The 22,388-nt window shown below is 46.6% G+C and overlaps 1 protein-coding gene and 2 long non-coding RNA genes across 4 annotated transcripts in view; 1 reads left to right on the forward strand and 2 right to left on the reverse strand.

The window, feature by feature from the left end:
* Nucleotides 1-789: 789 nt before the first annotated feature.
* On the reverse strand, nt 790-7,890 carry LOC115643160. 2 transcript variants are annotated; one of them, XR_003998290.1, is made up of 3 exons: nt 6,925-7,890; nt 6,221-6,333; nt 790-1,074 (listed from the first exon to the last, which is right to left on the reverse strand). It is a non-coding gene; the product is annotated as an uncharacterized LOC115643160 (long non-coding RNA). The 2 variants fall into 2 exon arrangements; XR_003998289.1 differs by lacking the exon at nt 790-1,074 and adding an exon at nt 1,938-1,977 and having other exon boundaries at nt 6,192-6,333.
* Nucleotides 7,891-10,050: 2,160 nt separating this feature from the next.
* The window catches only part of LOC115643161, a 103,553-nt gene continuing 91,215 nt past the window's right edge, over nt 10,051-22,388 (forward strand). The window contains exon 1 of the long non-coding RNA XR_003998291.1: nt 10,051-10,495. This is a non-coding gene — a long non-coding RNA (uncharacterized LOC115643161). The remainder of the gene's footprint in view (nt 10,496-22,388) is intronic.
* LOC115643137 (zinc finger protein 883-like) overlaps nt 18,402-22,388 on the reverse strand; it is a 41,214-nt gene continuing 37,227 nt past the window's right edge. Inside the window, exons 3-4 of the mRNA XM_030546958.1 lie at nt 20,458-20,571; nt 18,402-20,103 (exon numbers count right to left, since the gene is read on the reverse strand). Coding sequence (XP_030402818.1) covers nt 18,491-20,103; nt 20,458-20,571 — 1,727 coding nt within the window. The 3' untranslated portion in view covers nt 18,402-18,490. The remainder of the gene's footprint in view (nt 20,104-20,457; nt 20,572-22,388) is intronic.

Below are 22,388 nucleotides of genomic sequence, written 5' to 3' on the forward strand. Positions count from 1 at the left end.
GAACAAACTCTTTGGATATTTGTTTGATTATTCACCAATTGGGTGACCAAATACATAAAAGAGGGTCTTATTGCTAACACATTGCAAACTCCAGGAACAGCCATCATATCTACTTCACTATGAACCCATCAATTTCAATTACAGATTCTTGTGGTTCATTTGTAGTGATAGCATAGATTTCTATTTCCACTGACCCATTCTTTTTCCACTCAATTGTTTGTTTGAAAAAATATTTTTTTTCAATTCCAGGATATCCCATATAAACAATCTTTAAATAAATCACTTAAGTGTGAAGGCCTTGGCCATTGGATTTATCAGATATATAGCACTGTCTGTATTTGGATGTATTACAGGGGTAATAGTGTGATGGAGGAGATGGCAAAGGCAGAGGCAACAAGGTGCCTTTGCTACTTGTCATTTAAAATCCAATTAGGGAGAGCAACACATGCTAAAGGACTTATCCAAACACAGGGTGCGGCCTGTAGAATAAACCCCAACATCCAATCAATACCACATTCCCAAGCATGGGTCACACAAATTTCTTCCTGCCAGTATATAATTCTTTGTTTCTTGACCAGGGTCAGTTCTTAATGTCCTTTCTAGTAAGGAATTCCTGGACGTTGGCAATTTCAGTGGAGCGACTGTTCCTCCTTCTTTCCTGAAGCAAGCGTGGCTCAGCATCCTTCAGGAGAGAGGTTACTAGCACATCAGCCTGTAATAGTTTTGCTTCTTCTAGAAAAATCCAAAAGCACAGTAGATCTGTCACTGGACAAAGGAGAGGTTGTCCTTTTTCCTTGCTGTCCAGAAGGCACAGCAGAGCTAGAAGGACAAATAGGCTACTCATCAGTAGGAGAATCCTCCCAAGGTGGAGGGGTCTTTTTGCAGTGAGAAGCGTGGGTCCAGGCAGTCACTCCTTGGCACTTCAGGGCAGTATTGGTGATTAACAGGACTTGGAAAGGGCCATTCCAGCGTGGAGCCAGGGGAGTCTTTCATTGGTGGACCTTTACATAGATCCAGTCTCCTGGTTCCAAGTAGTGGCAGGGCTGCTAGAGTCTTTGGATAGCACTTCTTTACCTGTTATAAAAGAAACTTAACACATTTCATTAATGCCCGGCAGTATTTTGCAGATCTCATAGCTGCTTGGGCTCATTCAAGCCCCCCCTTTTCTTGGTAGTCAGCCAAGCCTTAGCTGTGAGCAGTGTCCTTGAGTGGGGCCAGTGTCTTACATTTGGACTAAGCATGCTAGCTATTTTATTTTCCAGTTAATTCGTTCTGTTCTTTTTCCTTCTTCCCTTCTTGGCATCATTTAACCTACAAAGGAAACTTCCACTCTTCACTCATACACCTTTTTCCCAACCATGAACACATACACATTGCTATTATACAGTATATTAGTCTTATTATTCAATGTATGCCACATATACCCTTCCAGTAAAATAACCTTATTACAGAGCTTTGGAGCAACAAGACAGGATAAGCACACCCACTTTTGAGGAGTTCATTCAATTCAACCTCCAGTCCAATAGCTTCCCACCCTCCCCAGCCCTCTGGCTAGAAATCTGAGGTAGCCGGAAGGATCCCATGTGCAATATGGGGAGTGGATTAACTTTTCATCTCCTTGCTTCCAAAGACTGTTGGTTTACAAATTAAACAACATTTTTTTCAATTAAAAGATCTGCCAATGAAGTTTCTTTTTCTTACTTAAGCAAATGTATTAGACTTTAGTAGATCACATTTTCCTGATTTATCCAAACACTTTGTATTTCAAGTTGAATAAAACAAGTATTTGCATTTTAATTTAACCCTTCTGTTTGATTTTAAACTAGACTATTCCATGAATATATTAAACACAACAGTTCTGGCCACGAGACAAACACCACAAGACAGGACATAGAACACAAAACATAATTTCTATTGTGTCAGTAAATGCATGGTACGTTGAATGCTGTTCAGCCGGCATCAGTTTTCTCTGATTATCTGAAAAGCAAAAGAACAGAAGTCTACCCCTTCTGAGTAGTCAGTCATTGCTTAAAATATACAAATACCCTTGTTGATTTCAGACAAAACAGAGCAATTACCCCATATTTTCTCGTATTTGTTTCATAGGCATCCCAGGTTTCAGTGGCTCCTACCTTATCAGTTAGCTAATTTGCATTAATACGGATGCTTTCTGGCTTGCTCCTGGATCCAAAGCTATCCCCAGCTTAAAGCTTCTTACTTTAAAAGGGACACAATTAACTTTATCAAAATTTTGATGGCTTTTTACTTCTAACTCCTGCTTTCAAACACACAGTGATCCAAAAGAAAAAACACTTCTTATAGTGCCTCTTATAAACTAATAGAATTTTAATTACATAGCACTGTATACATTTCTTTAGCTAATTTGACTAAATTATTCATAGCCAAATGATAGCAATCAAATAATTTCTTTGCCTGGATTTATTTACAAACATTGCAAAGACACCAAAAACTTTCGTCTCTAGCATTTTTACAAAGTTCAACTGCTGTTCCCAGTAGCAACTACTGAGGCCTGGGCTACACTAGTGCTTTACAGCACTGCAACTTTCTCACTCAGGGGTGTGAAAAAAACACCCCCCTGAGCGCTGCAAGATACAGTGCTGTAAAGAGCCAGTGTAAACAGTGCTGCAAGCTAAACCCCATGAGGATGTGGAGTACGTGCAGCGCTGGGAGAGCTCTCTCCCAGCACTGGCGCTGCGACCACACTCGCACTTGGCAGCGCTTTGAAGTTTCAAGTGTAGCCATACCCTGAGTTAACTTCTCACTCTTTCCTTAAATCACTTGCTTGTCTCCCAACACTTTTATCAACTCAAATCACCATTTCAAGTATTGTCCTGGGTATCTAAAATCCCCACACTTATACTTACTTACTCCTTCCTTCCACTATGTCCTCAAAATTTTCCAGCCCACTTTCCAATCTCTCTATCTGTCATCTGTGCGCCTAGGCCCAATCCTGCTTTTCTCGTTGAACTGTCCCTTCCATGGGCACCAGCTTTATTTCACTACCAATTTACCTAGAAGGGTAGGCTTCTCAACTAGCCCCCACCCTTTCTGGTCTCTCCTCTTAAACATTCTTACTCACAAGGCTACCCGAGTCCTCCCCCGTGAGGTTTGCCACCTGTGCAAAAACACATGGCCCACTGGCATTTAACAATTCAGTTTCCTCTTGTGGCAAACACACTGCTGTTACAGCGTATGCTGAGCACAACTGGTTAAATTTTGACAAGTCCCTGAAGGACCGGTACTTGCTTAGGCAGTGCTTCCTTTTCTGCCCGGAAATCCTGTCTCAGGGCTTGCAACTTGCCCTGGGCGTAGGTTTGAGTTGCTGCCTCGTTCATGATCTATGCTCTTAATTGCTTAAATCTAGTTATCAAATACATATCTCTTCCCTTTTCCCCAACTTCTCTTTTGCCCAGTCCTGCTACAGGTAGGGGTAGATCCACCTGCCCCCCTTCCCGGTCAACGGGCTTGGAGAGAGGAATGCTAAACCCCTCTCCAGTTGTCAGACTTACTGCAGCTGAGTGTAGGCACGCCTTTAATCGTACAATCCTCAACATCTAACAACAACAGTACCAAGCAAAGCAAACATAAAAATAATGAGGGCAAAACAAATAGATGGTGTAAATTCTGCACGGCTCCCCCCTTCTCAATTGCCCACTAAACTTTGACAAATTTCTGTTACCAATCTATCCCTCATGTCAGGTGATCAGGCTGACACTACAGGATCGTTGGGGGAAGATAAAGAAAACATACCATATGACTGAATTTTAAAGCTTCATTAATAAAATAATAAAACAACAACAGAGACTATTGGGAACTTTCCCACATCACTCAGGAAAAACACTAATGACCCAAGCCCTAAGCCGCTTTCATACTCACACACGTACATTCAGACTGGCCGCATCTGTGTATAATGTTCAAAGAAGGGGGAGAGGTGGAAGGGAGATTATCCTGTATACAGCTTGTCCAGAATTTCCAACATGCTTCCGCTCTTGGGAAGCCATTCTTTTACACCCTGGAATCTCCTGCGGCATCTCTTTCAGAGATTCCAGTCCAGGTTGGCTGCCTGTGGCTTCTTCGGCGTCACCAACACACACCGGCTCCAGGGTCGCAAAGGCACACTTTTGGATCTCACTGGACAGTTAAGCTTTGCAAATGTAATCTCAGTTCTGTAACTTGTATTGTGTTTGGCTTGCCTCTGTCTATATTTTTTCACAGCCAGCTGGGGCCAAAAGTAGTTTTTCTTTGTACTTGGAATGGTCTGCACTGATTCTTGACCTTGAACGCAAAACAACTTGCTCTTTATCTCTGGGCCAAGCTGATTTTCAAATTAACCCATTCCTTTCCTCAATAGACAAATTGCTCACACTGTGTCAGAGGCTTTGGTGGAACAGGGTATCGTCAAATGATCCATTCTCTGTTGCTCGTTCCCAGCTTCTGGCAAAAAGAGGCTAGAGACACCATCCCTGCCCATCCTAGCTAATAGCCATTGATGGACCTATCCTCCATGACCTTATCTAGTTCTTTTTTGAACCCTGTTATAGTCTTGACTTTCACAACATCCTCTGGCAAGGAGTTCCACAGGTTGACCATACATTGGGTGAAAAACATATTTCCTTTTATGTGTTTTAAACCTGCTGCCTACTAATTTATTTTGATGACTCCTAGTTTGTGTGTTATGAAAAGGAGTAAATAACACTTCCTTAATTACTTTCACCACACCAGTCATGATTTTATAGAGCTCAATAATATCCTCTCTTTTCCAAGCTGAGAAGTCCCAGTCTTATTAATCTCTCCTCGTATGGAAGCTGTTCCATACCCAAAATCATTTCAGTTGTCCTTTACTGAACCTTTTCCAATTCCAATGTATCTTTTTTTTGAGATGGGGCAATCACATCTGCAGGTAGTATTCAAGATGTGACGGTACCATAGATTTATAGAGAGGCAATATGATACTTTCTGTCTTATTATCTGTCCCTTTCTTTATTATCACCAACAGCCTGTTTGCTTTTTTAAGTGGCACTGCGCATTGAGTGGATATTTTCAGAGAACTATCCACAATGAATCCAAGATCTTTCTTGAGTGGTAACAGCTAATTTAGATCACACTTTTGTATAGGTATAGTTGGGCTTATGTTTTCCAATGTACCTTACTTTGTATTTATCAACATTTAATTTCATCTTTCATTTTATTGCCCAGTCACCTGATTTTGTGAGATCTTTGTGTAGCTCTTCACTGTCTGCTTGGGACTTAACTATCTTAAGTAGTTTGATATCATCTGCACATTTTGCCACCTCACTGTTTACCCCTTTTTCCAGATCATTTATGAATATGTTGAATAGGACTGGTCCCAGTACAGACCCCTAGGAGACACCACTATTTACCTCTCTACATTCTGAAAAGTGACCATTTATTCCTACCCTTTGTTTCCAGTCCATGAGAGGACCTGCCTTCTTATCCCATGACAGCTGACTTTGCTTAAGAGCCTTTGGTGAGGGAACTTGTCAAGGATATCGGAAAATCTAAGTACACTACATCCACTGAATCCCCTTTGTCCACATGCTTGTTGACTCCCTCAAAGAATTCTAGTCAACTGGTGACACATTATTTCCCTTTACAAAAGCAATGTTGACTTTTCACCAACAAATTATGTTCATCTATGTCTCTGACAATTTTGTTCTTTACGATAGTTTCAATCAGTTTGCCCAGTACTGAAGTGTCACTCACAGCCAATCATGGAGGAGGCAGAAAGATGAAGACTGTTCATCTCTGCTTACAAGGATGTCCAGGCTCCCCCTCCCAGTGCCCCAGAGGGATGCAGGCTCTCCAGACCAAGCCTGTGAGCATGCACCATTGCCCATGTTCTATGTAAGGAGACAGTACAAGGGGAGAGAGAGAGAGTGTGTGCATGTTGGCCAACATATGAGAGCAGAGCTACACACACACAGGAAGAAAAACAAACTTAGCACCTGTAGTCACCTTCCTGGCTCTCCACAAAGAGTTCCAGCACTTCAGGATCACTCCATAGCACCCAAAAACTCCTTGAAAGGGCACAAAGGATTCCCCCAAGCTTATCATGCCACAGTTATGTGTTGAGGCCTTTCCTCAGGGGCCCACCCAATACTAACATATTCTCTACCCTGACTCTTTGCAGCTCTCCCTCAATACTTTACATCAGGAAATGTCCATTCCAGGTAACGACCCTGCAGATCACTGTCTGGCTTCCATCCCTAGGGATGGGCTCAGGGTTGCTGCTCCTTCTTTGGTCTCTGCCACAGGTTGGCCAATCTCTCATCTGATCGATCTCAGTAGGAACTGAAAAGAGAAAGAGAGAATACTTGTCAACTAGGCCATCAGGTGCATGGAAGACAGACGCACACACACAGGTGTCACTGCCTGCTGCTCACTGGAGCCCCCTTCTTTATTCCTCTCCAGCCCTCCGAGGGCCTAAAATGCTTGTCATTCCTAAGGAGCTACAGCCCTCCAGGAAAGGGACAATCCCAGACCATTGCCAACCACAGGCAGAGTCCTACCTTCCCCAGGACCATTCCCAAGGATGTGAGACGCAACTCTCTGCTCTCAAGGAGGCACCTCACTATGCAGATACTGGTTAGAGAACTATTTAACAAACACACACACCTGCTCCTCCAACATCACGAGAAGGCTCATAAGCTCCACTGCCAAGGGAGAGGTCTAGATTGTGCAGCTCCCTTAACTCCAGATGCTCCTCCTCTGTCTGCAGCTGCTCCACTGGCCTGCTGCAGGCCTCCACAAGAACAGTAAATAACCTATGGAAGACTCTGGCCCCTCCCCAGCCTTAATACCAGGAAGTCCCATATCCAACGAGGAAGAACACAATCTGAAGAATACTACAGCAAATCCAGATGAGGAATTCAAAGCACTGACCTCTTATTCAGCCACATACGCAGAAGACAGCAACATGATGACTATTCATGTCTCTTTAGAAGGATGTCCAGGCTGCTCAGATCTACTTCTACCACCTTCTCCTCCAGCTAGGGTTCCTGGATGATTCCTCTGCAAACTAATAAAGCCAAGCAAGAACTATCACTACACAGAGCTCTATTGGCACATTTAACTGTACCCTCATCCCTGACTCCCTGTCCCATTCTATCTACATCAGCCCCACTCGATGAACAGAGACTGAGTCAACACTGACAGTCACCGCTCCACTCTACTATCCACTACCCTGCAAGATTTTCATCCCCTCCTACTTCTCCATGGCTCATGAGACCAAGCCTGTGGGGATGCACACCTAGTTCGCCTGCCCGTGTCCTATGAAGGGCGACAACACAAGGAGAGGAAAGGGGAGAGAGTCAGTCCATGGGGCTGATCGATGGACAAGCTCAGTAGGCAGTTTGAGGTCCGTGCATCCATGGCTTAGTCAAATGAATGACTGTCTGGGATATATGTGGGTGAAAGCAGCACTGCAGGATACAGGGGTGTAGGGTTCCCAAGCTGTACTGAGGGAATGTGGGATTCAGAAGCCTCAGAGACTAAGGACAGGGTGGAGGGGGGTTGGAGGGCCAAAGTGTGACTCGGAAAAGAAACAGGAATTGGAAAGGTAAACCTGGCAGGCTGTGGGTGGCATGGGGGAGTGCGGTGCTGGGAAAGTGGGGCCTAGGAACGGAGAAATAGGTTGGAGCCAATTGGAGTTGGGGTGTGGGGATGAAGCCTCCTGGAGGATGTTGGGGTACCCTGAGATGGAGAGGTAGATGGGATGGATTAGGAGGGCCAAGTGAAAGTGGAGAGCAGGCTGGAATGCACTGAAGGAGATGATAGGGGTCCCAGCATTGAGGGAGATGGCTATAGTGAACTGGGGACACAGATTGGGGAGAAAGGAGAGAGACAAGCTGAGGGGCCCCATGGGTGGAGGGAGGGACTGGGAGGAAGGGTAGGGATGGGGGTTCATATTGGGGACTGTTGGAGGGAAGACAAAGGGGCACTGGGGGGGCCCACAGACGGAGGGCTGAACTGGGGTGCAGGTTGGGCTCGGGGTGTTGGGAGGGAGGAGCAAAAAGGGCTGAGGGGCCCAAAAGTGGGAGGAAGAGAGAGCTGAGCAATGCCTATGGGTGGAGGCATGGGTGAAGGGAGGGTAGGGATAGAGGTGCAGGTCAGGATGGGTTGGGAAGGTGTTGGAGAGAGATAGGGGCTGAGGGGTCCCACAAGTGCAGGGATGAACTGAGGGAGGTGGGGGTAAGGGTTGGGGAAGGTTGGGGTGGGCTGGGGACATTGGGGAGGAAGGGGACTGAGGAGTCCTACAAGAGGAGGCATGGATGGGGGAAGGGTAGGTATAGTGGTGCAGGTTGAGGCGGCCTAGGGGGTGTTGGAGGGAGAAAAAAGGAGGAGTCAGAGGCCCCATGGATGGGGGACAGGCTGGGGGGGACGGGCACTGATAGGGGAAGGGTGGGGCACGCTGAGGGGCCCATGCAGGGAATGGGGTGGGAAAGGGAAGCTGAGGGGTCCATTGGGAGGCTTTGCTGGGGGGTTGGAGGAGAAAGAGGGGCTAAGGGACCCATGGGGGAAATGGACTGGACTTGGGGGGGGCTGGAGGGTTGTGGAAGGGGGGCTGAGGGCCCATGAGGGGGTTGGAGGGAGGAAAAGGGGGGCTGAGGGGCCCATGGGGGGACTGGGCTGGAGGGGGGTTGGCGGGAGGAGAAAGGGGGCTGAGGGGTCCATGGGGGGAATGGGCTGGGGAGGTTGGATGAATGAGAAGGGTTAGGGGGCTTGATCTAGGTGAGTGGGGGGGCGAGGGCTTGGGGATGCGGGAGCAAGAGCTGAAGAGGTTTCAGACGAGGAAACTAAGGCACATAAACCAGGGAGGGGAAGCAAAGTTGAGGGGGGGGAATGGCTGAGGGTGCCCCCATAACCTACTGTACCCAATCCTGGCAGGGGTCACCCCTCCCCCTCACTGCAAGTTTGGCTGCTCCCCTGGCAGCACAGCTCAGTGATGCTCCCTCTGTAACTCGCTGCTGCACACACTGAGGGCAGGTCCCAGCTTGTGCTTGTGCTTCTCACCCTGCACTGGCAGCTCCAAGGTTCTGGCTACTCCCTCCACGGTGGGAGAAAGCACAAGACACTCCCTCTCCCTCACCACCTCCAAAGGTGAATAAGAGTTGTAGGCAAAGACACCCTACCTCTCTCACAGGGCACCCCCATACACCTTTTTCTCCTCAATCCAAGCACCTGCTTAGTGCCTGGCCTCTGCTGTGACATCTCAATACAGACCTGGGGCAAAAGAGCACCTGCAAAGATCCTGGGATATCTCCCCTCCAGCATGGCACATGTGGTTCAGAGTGAAGGGAAAGGGGAGTAGCCTGCCCCCTTCTCTCACACGTTTAGTAGTTTGTGATGTAAAAAAACCTGCTGTGACCAGAACAAATGGAGAAATGCATCTTTCTATACATTATTACAGAGACTAAGGGGCACTGTTACACAAAGGTGCATTGGTATTAGGTTGGTGGTTGTTCTTTTTTTTATAAAAATGTGCAGTGGTGGACTGTGCATTCTAGCAACTCTATCAGAATACATCCTTACTCCTTAGAGTAGGTTGCCCATGTGATATGCATGACGGAGATACTAAAGAACTCAGCCTTATATGTAGTTAAAATTTTCTGTATTGTTCAGTGGTGTGACTGTTCAGCCTCAACCATGCTTGTTTCCCCATCTGTAGAAGGTTAAGGATTACATCCTCCTCCCTTTAAATCTCATCCTGAAAAACCCTTCAGAACAGCTAACGTGCCCTCATTCTGCTAACATAATGATGCCCCCTGGGTAGTGCATGTCACTGCACACACTCTCAAGGCTACAGATATGTATTCAAGGAACTTTCAAAAAGCTCCAATAAAAAAATAAAATAAAATAAAATAAAATAAATAAAAAGTCTGGCTCTGGAACAAACCTGTGTCCTTTCTGCAACTGAATCCATAAAGAGGTTGGCCATGATCCTGAAAACACAAAGGACATGCATGTACTGTTACCCACATTTGTGAATGTTTGCAGCCACTTCCACTAGTTAACTTGTAGACAGAATTAAGTGTAACTCAAATATTTATTAGGGTAATTTTCCCTACTGGTGACTAATGTACCACAGTAGGGGTGGGATAGTGGAAGGGAGGCATTCTGAGGAATACATTTTCAGCACCCCAGTGGGTCTTTAAAAATACATAAATACATCAGTGACAAGTTTGCAATCACTAGTCACACCTCCACCTGCACCAAGTAGTACATAGGGCATCACATTCTGCAAACAAAAGTAAAAGACTACAATTTCCCTGCTGCACCAAGGCACATGGAACTAGAAGCAGACATGAGAAGTAGCAACAGCTTTAAGTCCTTGTCCCCCCGCCCCCAACACACACACAATAGATCTGCACAGAGAGCTATAGACGTCTATGTCTCAATCACCACTGGACACATGCAGGTGAATATGTCTATGAAGGGAGGCTGTAGACCAGCAGTTCTCAAACTTTTGTCCTGGTGAGCCCTTGCACATAGCAAAGCTCTGAGTGTAACCCCCACCCTTAATAAATTAAAAACACTTTCGAAATATATTTAACACCATTATAAATGCTGCAGGCAAAGAGGCATTTGGAGTGCAGGCTGACAGCTCACAAGCCCCCAGGTAATAACCTGGCGACCCCCAGTTTGAGAACCCTTACTGTAGCCCACCAGGCAATGAGAGAGCATGATGACCAACACTTTAGAGAGAAGTCACAAAGGAAGAACAAACTTAACACCTGTAGTCACCTTCCTGATTCCAGGCCTCTGCTCAGGAGGACGTGCTTCTCCCTGCCCTGGGAGATCAGAAACTCCCAAGATGGGGAAATTCTCCCCCTGCACCCAGAATGAGCAGGAAACATTTTATTAGAAACCAAGCTGCAGCTAGAGGGAGCAGGAGTCTGTACTCAGCCTTTACCACACATTTATCTAGAGGCTAATCAGAGTAATGCACGGGTGGTGTTCCCAGAGCAGCAGTGAAACCCGGTGGCCACTCAGGGTAAATCAGAGACTGCATCTGCCCTGGAGTAGCAGGGACACCTAGTGGACATTCAGAGTAATGCACAGACTGTTTACTAAGGAGCGGCCGCGACACCGCTGGCTAGTCGGGGTAATTAATACATGGCCTGTCTCTTCCATGGAGCAGCGATGACACCCAGTGGCCAGTCAAGGTAATGCACAGAGGGTCCCTCAGAAAAACACAGTAATACCCCGTGGCCAGCAGTGGGAGCCCTTTCTGGCGGTGGGGGATAAGACAGAAAATTGTGGCAGCTGCAACCCCCCTTGCCATGAGACTCTGCCCTTCCTGTGGCTCCACCCGCTGCTCCTCGTCAGTGACGTGCCAGCCCCGCCACCTCCTCTCCAAGGCCCTGGCCCATGGCCATGTCAGAGGCCAGAAGCCAGAGTCGGGCAGGGTAAAGCGGCTGCTGCACTAGCTGATGTCAGAGTGCAGGCAGCTGCAGAGCTTCCTCAGCTTGTCCTCCTGCAGCTTGGGACCCCGGGACTGTGGTACCTCCTCAGCTCCCTCCTGCCCTTTGACCACTCACAGCCCATAAGAGCCTCCCTGGTGTGGGGTCCAGCACAGCCCTTGGGCAGCAGGACCCAGGAGCCCAGGCCAGAGCACGTCAGTCTGGGATGCTGTGCTGAGCCTTAGCCCCTCCACCTGCGCTGGGTGGTGGACCCTGGTCGATGTGGCACTCCCCCCCCCCCCCCCCGGGATCCCCAGGCTCTGTTGGGTTTGCAGGTGGAGTCAGGGTTAAATGGGAGGGTGGGAGGATTGGATGCTCTTAGCTGGCCACCAGGGGTCACTGAAACAATAGTGAGGGGATACAAATAGGGCACTGCCACATCTGCCCACCCTGGATGAACCCCGCAGCTCCCAGCTGCTGCAAGCAGTCCCCAGAGCTCCCTGTCACCAGGGGTGGACCCCAAAGCTCCCAGGCACCACAAGTGGCAGGGGACCCCAGAGCTCCCAGCTGCCACAGGCAGCCCTCAGATGCTGCAGGGACCAGAGGGAGCTCCCAGACACTGCAGGCAAACCCTGGAGTTCCCAATCACCATGGGCAGCTGGAGAAGCCACAGCCTCATGCCACGGCAGATGGACTCTGTAGCTCCCAGCTGCCATGGGCAGACACCAGAGCTCCCAGCTGCCACATGTGGTGGATGAATGTTGTGAAGGCCAAGACTAGATCAGAGTTAAAAAAAGAACTAATGTTCATGAAGGATAGATACATCAATGGCTATTATCTTGGATGGGCAGGGATGGTGTCCCTGGCCTCTGTTTGTCACAGGCTGGGAACAAGCAACAGAGAATGGATCATTTGATGATTCCCTGTTCTGTTCATTCCCTCTGGGGCACCTGGCACTGGCCACTACTAGAAGACAGGATACTGGACTACATGGACCTTTGTTCTGACCCAGCAGGGCCTTTCTGATGTTTTTAGGAACTCAGAAGCTACCAGCCACCATGGGCAGCAGAGGGATCCCACACCTCCCAGCCATCATGGACAGACTCTGCAGCTCCCAGCAGCCACAGAGGAATCTGGAGCTGCAGCCCCGGGTGATGGGGGGGTGACCCAGGAGCCGCAGGAGCAGTTGGTAGATGCTCCCTGCTTCCCCATTTTGTTAGTTATTTTTAGTAATGGTCAGGGACGGGTCAGGGCTTCCATCAATTTTTTTTTAATGCCCATGACCTGTCACTGACTTTTATTAAAAATAAACATTACGAAAATCTTAGCTTAACACTGATGGGTCAACTTGCCACCTCCTTCCCCAGCACTTTAGCTCCCTGTAACAAATATGACCCTACTCCCTCCCTAGGGTGCTATTGACACTAAAATGACCTAAAACCCCCTACTTATCAATCACTATTGGTTGGCACCCCATTGCCACCCACACTTCTATGCTGCTGCTGGCCAAACCCTCCCCTCAAAATCTAAGCCTCAACCCCACCCCCTACCCAGAACCCAACTGCAAGCCTTACCCTAAAACTTGTTCCTCAACCCTAAACCCCTTAACCAAAACCATAGCCCAATCCTCACTCTGACTCTAACCTCCGAGCCTGACACCACTTTAAGCCACCGCCCAGTTCCCCTGCAAACCCACCCCAGGAATCCGGCTTCTTATGACCCCTTGTTTTGAAATTAACATTTTCTTCATTTTCATTCCACAAACCTCCATTGCATTGGATGGGTTATTTAGTGGCAGGGGTATAAACAATGTACCTGTTTGCTATTACACTGTAACAGGCTACAGATAAGTGACAACAATGCAAGCAACATTCCACTGTTTTTCAGGAGGTTTAAACACCCAATACACTTGTACAGTTAACAGTCACTTCGATCAATACTAATACACACATCAATTGGCCTGAATACACTCTGATATAACCTGCACTGCCAGCGTCATACCTTGTAGGGCAGCATGATCCCCGGGGGTCTGTGAGCGGGTTTCAGGGGGTCTGCAGGGCCCTGCGTCTCCCGGAGCGCAGAAGCCCGGAGCCTCAATGCGCCTCCACGACCCAGCAGCTGTAGCCCAGAGACCCGAGCTGCCCCCCTACCCCAGCTGGGCCTTGGAGTTTTTATAGCAGGGGGTGGGGCCTGAGAAAAAAAAAGTTTGAGAACCCCTGGCGCAAGGTGTGAACATGGGTGTTAGTCTGTCACAAAAGCGTCTTTCACAACTGCCTTGGGAAACAAATCCATGGACCTTTTGCCCAATTCTTCAAATTCTCTCCCCAGATCATCAGAGACAATATTGACCTAAAACAACTGAGCAGCAGTGCGATTGTGTGCCGTCATCTCAGTTAGTTGCACTACTTTGGGTGTGGTCTAGTTCACCATTTCAGACTGGCGATTTAAAAACAGTTGGTAGCATGTCCAATAGCTTGGAGTAGTCTCTCCTGTTGACCAAACTGCACTTGAAGTTTCTCTATGTCATCATGGAGGAAGCAGAGAAAAGGCATAAAATAAAATAAGAAATTAGTAATAGTAAATAGTAATTTTCTCCAAATAGTAAAGTCCCCAGTAAACCTGAGCTACTGTCTGGCAAATAAAATTAATATCTGATTATGTGACCAAATGTCCTTCAAGAGGAAAAACCGATATCACACAAGATACATCCAGCTTCAAATAACTAGAAATTCCAGAGCAGGTTAAATATGACTGTAGCCTGATTTAGGGTGTGCTAATAACATTAATTTAATGTATATATTTTATCTTCTAATCAAACAAATTGGCAAGCCTAAAACCAATACTATTAATATTTTAATTAATACAAGTTTTTGTTTCGAATTAGGCTTCACAGAATTTACAAAGGACCCTCGGGGGTACGACAGGAAGCTCACACTGAGACAGATATATCCTTAAAGACTTTTTATTAAAATCAATGAAATAGTAAGTCAATGGTAAAATACCCGGAGTTACAAAGTTACAATTGCATTAATGCTATTCAAAAGATACATATGATAATATAGTATTACATGCAACAAAGCTTTGGTTAACACACTTACACCCTTTCTTGAAAACCTGGGGGTAAGAGACACAGGCCAGCCTTGCAGTTTCAAGTTTCTCAATTTTTGATGCAGACCTTAGAAAAACTAATGCTAAGAGCTAACTTAGTTTTATTAGGGTTTATTGACTAACTTAAACTTAAAACCTAAGAAGAAAAGCTTAGGGAAACCAAGCTTAGCCTAGATCCCTTGAAACAAACTTTAAGAACAACAAGTACAGCCTACTAATAATAATAGTAGCCAGCCATCGTAGACAGAACAGATAGAGTGAGTGAGTGAGAGTAAGATAGAGTAAGTGAAAATGATACAGTGGAGTGCAGTGAAGTGCTCTAGCAATGTGGGTCACCTCTTTTATAGGGTACAAGCGCAGGAAATCCTTCCTCCTAGACCCACATTTTATTCCTCACCCACAAACGTTACCCTACGGAGTAAGTGTAGCCTAATAGGTTTGTGCGTATTGATGACATGTATACACCATAAGTTTCCTTGTGGTGTCCCTGTTAAGTCTGTGGGTACCGCACTGAAAACCCCCCTATGCCATTCTTCATTATCTATTGGTCTAGGTAGAAGGTTAGAGACATAGGCGTGGATACTTATTTACTTAGGTAACAAGATATAGGTTAACTTTACTCTTCTGGGTAAATAGTCATAATATAAATGTGTTAACTTTCCTTAGTTTAACATACAGGAAGGATATGGCCTTAAAGTAATCTTGGCTGTAACGCAAGAGACCTGAAGTATTTGCTTTACTGTAATAGGTTTATAGATTCATATTAAACTTATATGAAAAAATATATCTATGCAAGCAAGCTGGTTACTCCTATAGGCTACATGACTCAGAATCAGGACAAGAGTTTCTGCCATTGCATTCTTCTGTGAGCCGGTCAGACGTCCTTCACTCATTAGTTTTGAGTCATATTATTTACAAAAGTTCTAGCATCATCATAATGGAAAAAAACAAAAAACAAACCAGACAACCTCCTCATCTGCAAACAATTCCATCTCAGTAGGAAAAGTCCTGCAACAGGCTTTGCCAACAGTTGGAAACTGGGATGTGAACTCCAAATGATCTCACTGTTTTTGAGATCCATTCAAATTCCCTATCCAGGTCTGTGACACTTTCATCTCACACCCTAAATTACTGTTTTAGGAGCAAAGAAAACAAATTGTGATCCGCAAACAGAGGGCTGAGAACCCTGAATCATAGGACACACACAGTGGTGGAACTGTAGAAAGTGGAGAAGATCAATTCCACACAGCTCTAAAAGAGGAAACACTGCTGGCGTAACTCGGAAGGTGGGAATTCCTCTGACACAGCACTTCTTCAGGTGTCACAGAGATTGAAAACAAAAAAACTTCTTTCCCCCCCTCAGTCATAGTCACCATATGATGCTTTGGAACTACTCCATATGAAACCAGTCAGGACTCTGGGGTAGCCTCCTCTCTCTGAGCAGACTGTCACCAGGGCAAGAAGCTTACACAGCTTCAACTTTCCTGGGTCTGACCTCAAAGTGTTCAGCATCCCCTGCCCCACCATGAGCTTACCACAGTGAGTCTGCCCAGGCAGAATCCTGGGGAAGCCAGAGGGCCCTGCACCCCAGCTCCACAGTCAGCAGTGACTCTCAGCCAGCCAGGAGAACAGAAGTTTTATTATTCAACAGGAATGCAGCGTAGAACAGAACTCGTTAGCACAGAAAACAGTGACTTTCAGCCAAGTCCATCTTGGGGAGTTGTGGGCCAGATGCCCTGGACTCCCCTTCTTCCAGTCCACCCAAGCAGACTGCCAGCTTCCAGGGACCCAAACTCAGACACCCCCATTGCTCCTCCTCCTTGTCTTTGTCTCTCTTGCAGGGCAAAGAGTCACCCGGTTGCATCCCATTCCTGGGTCTCAGGTTACAAAGGCACCATATGATGGGTTCAGTCACAGACACCGCCTTGGGACTGTCACCTGATGTACTGAAATGACCTCTGAGCCCGCTTTCCCTGCCAGCTTGGGACTTCCAGAATCCTGTCTTGTTGAGCTAGCCTGCTGCAACACAGACCCGGGGTCTGAACCACACGCCCCAAAGCTGCAGGCTTTAAGTGAAAACAGCTCAGCAGCTTCCTTGTCTCCAGCACCCAGACACCCAGTTCCCAATGGGATCCAAACCCCCAAATAAATCCATTTCACTCTGTATAAAGCTTATATGGAGTAAATTCATAAACTGACCATCCTCTGTAACACTGCTAGAGAGAGATGCATAGCTGTTTGCTTCCCCAGGTATTAATCACTTACTTTGGTTTCATTAATAAATCCTACTTTTCCTACTTAACATCATTTTTGTTTAACTGGTTTCAAGTAAGAACAGATGGAACAAAGTAAGTCACCCAGGAAAATAAAGCAAAACACGCAAGAAACTGATGACAAGTAATAGCTCACCCTCAGGAATGTTCCAATAAGCTTCTGTCACAGATTAGACTCCTTTCTAGTCTGGCCCTGATGCTTTCCCAGGTGTGTTAGCTCCAGCAGACATCTCAGTGGTAAGCAGGGGATTTCTCATGACTGGCCCCCTTTGTGCTTCTCCACCCTCTTCTATAGCATTGGCACGAGGCGGGAATCTTTTGTCTCTCTGAGTCCCCACCCCTCCTGCTAAATGGAAAAGCACCAGGTTTAAGATGGATTTCAGTACCAGGTGGCATGGTCACATATCACTGTAAGACCCCTCATCGCCATTCTCCATGGGCTGGCCCACACCTACACAGGAAGGCGTTCAAGTAACTAAGGCCATTTACGACTGATTCTTTCTGGAGCACCCTTAAAGGCCTCCACTTAATACGTTTACATCAGAGATACAAGTTTATACCTTATTCTCCTAGCTCCAGACATAGAGACAATACAGGCAAACACATAGGATGAACACAGTCAGTAGATTACAAGCTTTCTGATGACACCATACAAGGGGTATTTAACGTCAAGCATATTCCAGTTATGTCCTAGTCAAAAGCATATTTCCATAAAGCATATGGAGTGCAACGTCACAAACCGGTCATACCACAGGTGCAGGCAGCTGGAGCAGCCTCACCTGCCCCAGAGGTCTCAGCCAAAGTCACACACCCCTATTACCACCACATAAAGGCAGCACACAGGGAAACTGAGGCACACACTGTATTCATGCAAAACAAGTAAAACTCACATAGGCTCAACAGTAAGACTCATATACAACATAACAAGGGAAAATCCCCACTTTGTCACACCCTCTGTCCCTGCTTCTCCTCTGTTATATGTACATTGAGAAAAATGGTACAAAACCCAGCTGCTTTTCAGCAGAACCCAGTGCACCGTGGGAAGAACTGGGAATGAGGCAATGTGTACTGGTGACTAACAATCACTTTGCAGTGGGAGGAAAAGTATAAACGTGATGCTCCAAATTTGGTTAGACTAGGATAAGTGATGGAGGCTGTGTCCAGTGGTGAGGAAATTTGCTACGTTACCCTGGTAGCTATATGGGCTATTTTCTTCACTGAAAAATAACAGTTGTGTTTTTATATCAGGATCCCTAATTCAATCTAGCTAACTCCATGGGAAATTCTAGTGGGGTCAAGGCCCAGGTAGATTTAACCTCCATGTACCTAGTAAAGATCACTCCTGGCTCCCCCACCTGGGGCTGACGGACATTCCTGGAGGGATGCACACTTCCATGACGCAGAACAAAGGAGTTGATGAAAAACACTGTGGGCTTCACTCCAAGGAAGGGTGAGCTGCAAAAGGGAAAAGCCGGCAACTCACGTGAAGGAGCAGAGACACCATAAATGCTGCCTTAAAGTTCACTACTTGGGAATTCGCAAAAGGAAAAAAAAATCTTTTCTGAGACCCAGACAAAATTTTCATGGTGTTTATCTCCCTTGCAGTTTCTCTGGTGATACATAAGAGAAAAGTTGTGATGGAAGAATTTCCCACACACACAGCATTTATAGGGTTTTCTCTCCAGTGTGGTTCCTCTGATGTGTAATAAGGGTTGAGCCCCGAGCAAAGGTTTTCCCACACTCACGGCATTTATAGGGTTTCTCTCCAGTGTGGCTCCTCTGATGTATAGTAAGATGTGAGCTCCAAGGGAAGGTTTTCCCGCACTCACAGCATTCATAGGGTTTCTCTCCTGTGTGATTCCTCTGATGAGTAATAAGGCCTGAGAGCTGAGCAAAGGTTTTCCCGCACTCAGGGCATTTATAGGGTTTCTCTCCAATGTGGCTCCTCTGATGTATAGTAAGATGTGAGCTCCAAGAGAAGGTTTTCCCACACTCAAGGCATTCATAGGGTTTCTCTCCTGTGTGATTCCTCTGATGAGTAATAAGGCCTGAGAGCCGAGCAAAGGTTTTCCCGCACTCAGGGCATTTATAGGGTTTCTCTCCAGTGTGGCTCCTCTGATGTATAGTAAGATATGAGCTCCAAGTGAAGGTTTTCCCGCACTCACGGCATTCATAGGGTTTCTCTCCTGTGTGATTCCTCTGATGAATAATAAGGCCTGACCGCTGAGCAAAGGTTTTTCCGCACTCAGGGCATTTATAGGGCTTCTCTCCTGTATGGCTCCTCTGATGTGCAGTAAGGTGTGAGGTCCGAGCGAAGGTTTTCCCGCACTCACAGCATTCGTAGGGTTTCTCCCCTGTGTGGATTCTCTGATGTGTAACAAGGTGTGAGGAGTGAGCATAGGTTTTCCCGCACTCATGACATTTATAGGGTTTCTCCCCTGTGTGGATTCTCTCATGTGTAATAAGGCCTGAGAGCTGAGCAAAGGTTTTCCCGCACTCATGGCATTTATAGGGTTTCTCCCCTGTGTGGATTCTCTCATGTGTAATAAGGACTGAGAGCTGAGCAAAGGTTTTCCCACACTCACGGCATTTATAGGGTTTCTCTCCTGTGTGGGTCCTCTGATGTGTAGTAAGGGTTGTGCTCCGAGCAAAGCTTCTCCCACACTCACGGCATTTATAGGGTTTCTCCCCTGTGTGGCTCCTCTGATGTGCAGTAAGCTGTGAGCTCCGAGCAAAGGTTTTCCCACACTGACAGCATTTATAGGGTTTCTCCCCTGTATGGATCCTCTGATGGCGAATAAGATGTGACCTCTGAATGAAGGTTTTCCTGCACTCATGGCATTCGTAGGGTCTCTCTCCTGTGTGGCTCCTCTGATGTGTAATAAGGGTTGAGCTCTGAGCAAAGGTTTTCCCACACTCGCAGCACTCATGGGGTCTCACTCCAGCGTAGATTCTCTGATGGTGTAAGCGCCTCTTGAACTTTTTCCCACACTCAAAGCCCGTGTTATTTCTCTCTCCCGTCAGGATTCTCTGGTGGGCCATGGCTTCCTTGAGGCCTTTGTGAGTTTCCCGATAATTTACAGATATTCCAACTTTCCGCACTGGCTGGTATCCCTGCCGCTTTTCTGGCCTGTGCTGCCCCTGAGAGCCTTTTCCCTGCTCACAACTCCTGGACACACTCCCTTTGCATCTTTGCAACAACACTCCACGTGCTTCCACTTGCTCCTCTTCCTGCTGAGGCGTCTGCTCCACAGTCTCTCTCACCATCCCCTCACCTGCTGGGACAGAGAAAAAAAAACCTCAGAAACCAGAAGGGAAAAGGGGGGAACGAACCAAGAGAATAGCTGGAGATGGAGAAAAACCAGGGATTGAATTTCCCCAAACTCTTCCCCAAAGGGGAGAGACAAGAGAATCATTTCTGCATCCAGTTCCCACCCAAACACTCAGGGAGAAGGGAGTTTGGGGACGGAGCTAATGCCAGGAGTTAGGATGGGTAGGAAGCCATGAACAGTATCTGCTCTGAGGATATGACACCTGCTGAGGACCACCCTGAACTGAGACACCTCACAAGGTCTTTGCTGGGAACCCCAGCTGTTTCCTTCAACAGCTGAGTAGGTTTAATGATCCCTCACCCATGCAGCTGCCTCTCAGGATCTCTCTTTCCTCTGAGCCCTGGAGATCTGGGGCCCACGGCTCTTCCCCTTGTTCCAGCTGGGAGATGACATCGAGTTTGGAAACTGGAAACCCTGCTCAGGGGAAACATGACCAGTGAGATCAGGTAACACGCAAAAGAAGAACTTACTCAACTTGTGCATCAACAATAATTCTTTGAGATATGTCTCCGTACTGGGTACTCCACTGCAGGTGCTAGCATGTTAAAAACAGCTGTGTAGGTCAGTGGCTTTCCACACTACTGTACCCCTTTCAGGAGCCTGATTTGTCTTGCGTACCTCCGAGTTACACTTCATTTGAAAATTACTTGCTTATAAAATCAGACATAAAAATACAAAAGTGTCACCACACACCATGAATTGCTGACTTACTCATTTTTAACCATATCATTATAAAATAAATAATTGGAATATAAATATTGTACTTACATTTTAGTGTATATTATATAGATCAGTATAAACAAGTCATTGTATGAAATTTTATTCTCTACTGACTTGGCTAGTGATTTTTTGGTAGCAACTCTGGATAGGGTGACCAGAATTCCTGATAAAATTGGGACTTATCCCGATATTGTGGCGTTTGTCCCGCATCCTGACCAATGTTTGGTCGGGACACAATTTGTCCCAATATTTCACAGTACTACTTTTTTCCCCCTCTGCCAGTGGCCCCCCCTACATATGTCCCAATATTTTCTTCTTCTCATTTGGTAACCCTAACTCTGGAAGACCTCTGCATACCCCAGGGGTACACATACTAATGGTGTAGACACTGCAGCTCAGGTTTAAGAGACTGAGCTCCAGCCCAATCTGCAACATATACGCAGTTATATACAGCTCACCAAGGCCAGTCTGGGGACCCATGCGGGGAGGGTCTCTCCCAGAGGCAGCACAGACATCCCAAAGTGCTATACAATTGTGTTCTCACATTCTGCTTCCCTTGGACCCAGTCATTACACATTCATAAGTGGACAGTTGTTGATCGTGTTTCACTCCTTCACACCCAGTGACTAACAAAGCAAACTGAGAGGGAAGCTGACCCATACATATTTTTCATTTAAAAAACTACTAAATAAAGCCCCAATTCTCCAGAGGGAGACAACGTCAAAGTGAAGGACTAGGATCATGAATCATAAAATCACAGAAACATATAGGGTAAAAGGACCTCAAGATGTCAGCTAGTCCATCCTCCAGCCCTGAGGCAGGACCAAGTATACACAGACCATCTGTCTAACCTCTTCTTAAAAAACCTCCAGTGACCAGGATTCCACAACCTCTCTTGGTAACGTATTCCTGTACTTATCTATATGCACAGTTGGAAAGATTTTCCTAAGATCCAACCTGAACATCCCATGCTGCACAACAAGCCAGTTACTACTTCTCCCTACCCTAACCCTAAGCAGGAGAGGATAAGGCAGGGGCGGGCAAAGTATTTGGTCTGAGGACCACATCGAGTTTCCAAAATTGTATGGAGGGCCAGGCCCCTGATCCTCCCTGCTTCTCGCCCCCCTCCCCACACACACACACACACAGGGATTCTTACCACATACAACACCCCCATTCCCTGATGGCACCCTCCAGGACTCATGCCCCATCCACCACCCCCTGCTCCCTGTCCCCTGACCACCCAGGACCCTCCAGCCCTGACTGCCCCTCACCATATATGAATGTATATATGACATAACCGGAATATGTTTTATGATACATATGCCATGTATCATATCTATGTAAAGGTTATGATCTACTGAATCGATTAATCCTATCTGTATGCACATATCATTTTTTTATTCAAAGTTATGAATATTGGCTGTATACTCAGGCATGGCCGGCGCTTTCATTTAGGCGACCTAGGGCACCAGGATTTCAGGGGCGGTATTTTGCCAGGAGGGCGGCAG

The sequence above is a fragment of the Gopherus evgoodei genome, unplaced genomic scaffold (genome assembly GCF_007399415.2).
Source record: "Gopherus evgoodei ecotype Sinaloan lineage unplaced genomic scaffold, rGopEvg1_v1.p scaffold_51_arrow_ctg1, whole genome shotgun sequence".
In the NCBI taxonomy this organism is placed as follows: domain Eukaryota; kingdom Metazoa; phylum Chordata; order Testudines; family Testudinidae; genus Gopherus; species Gopherus evgoodei.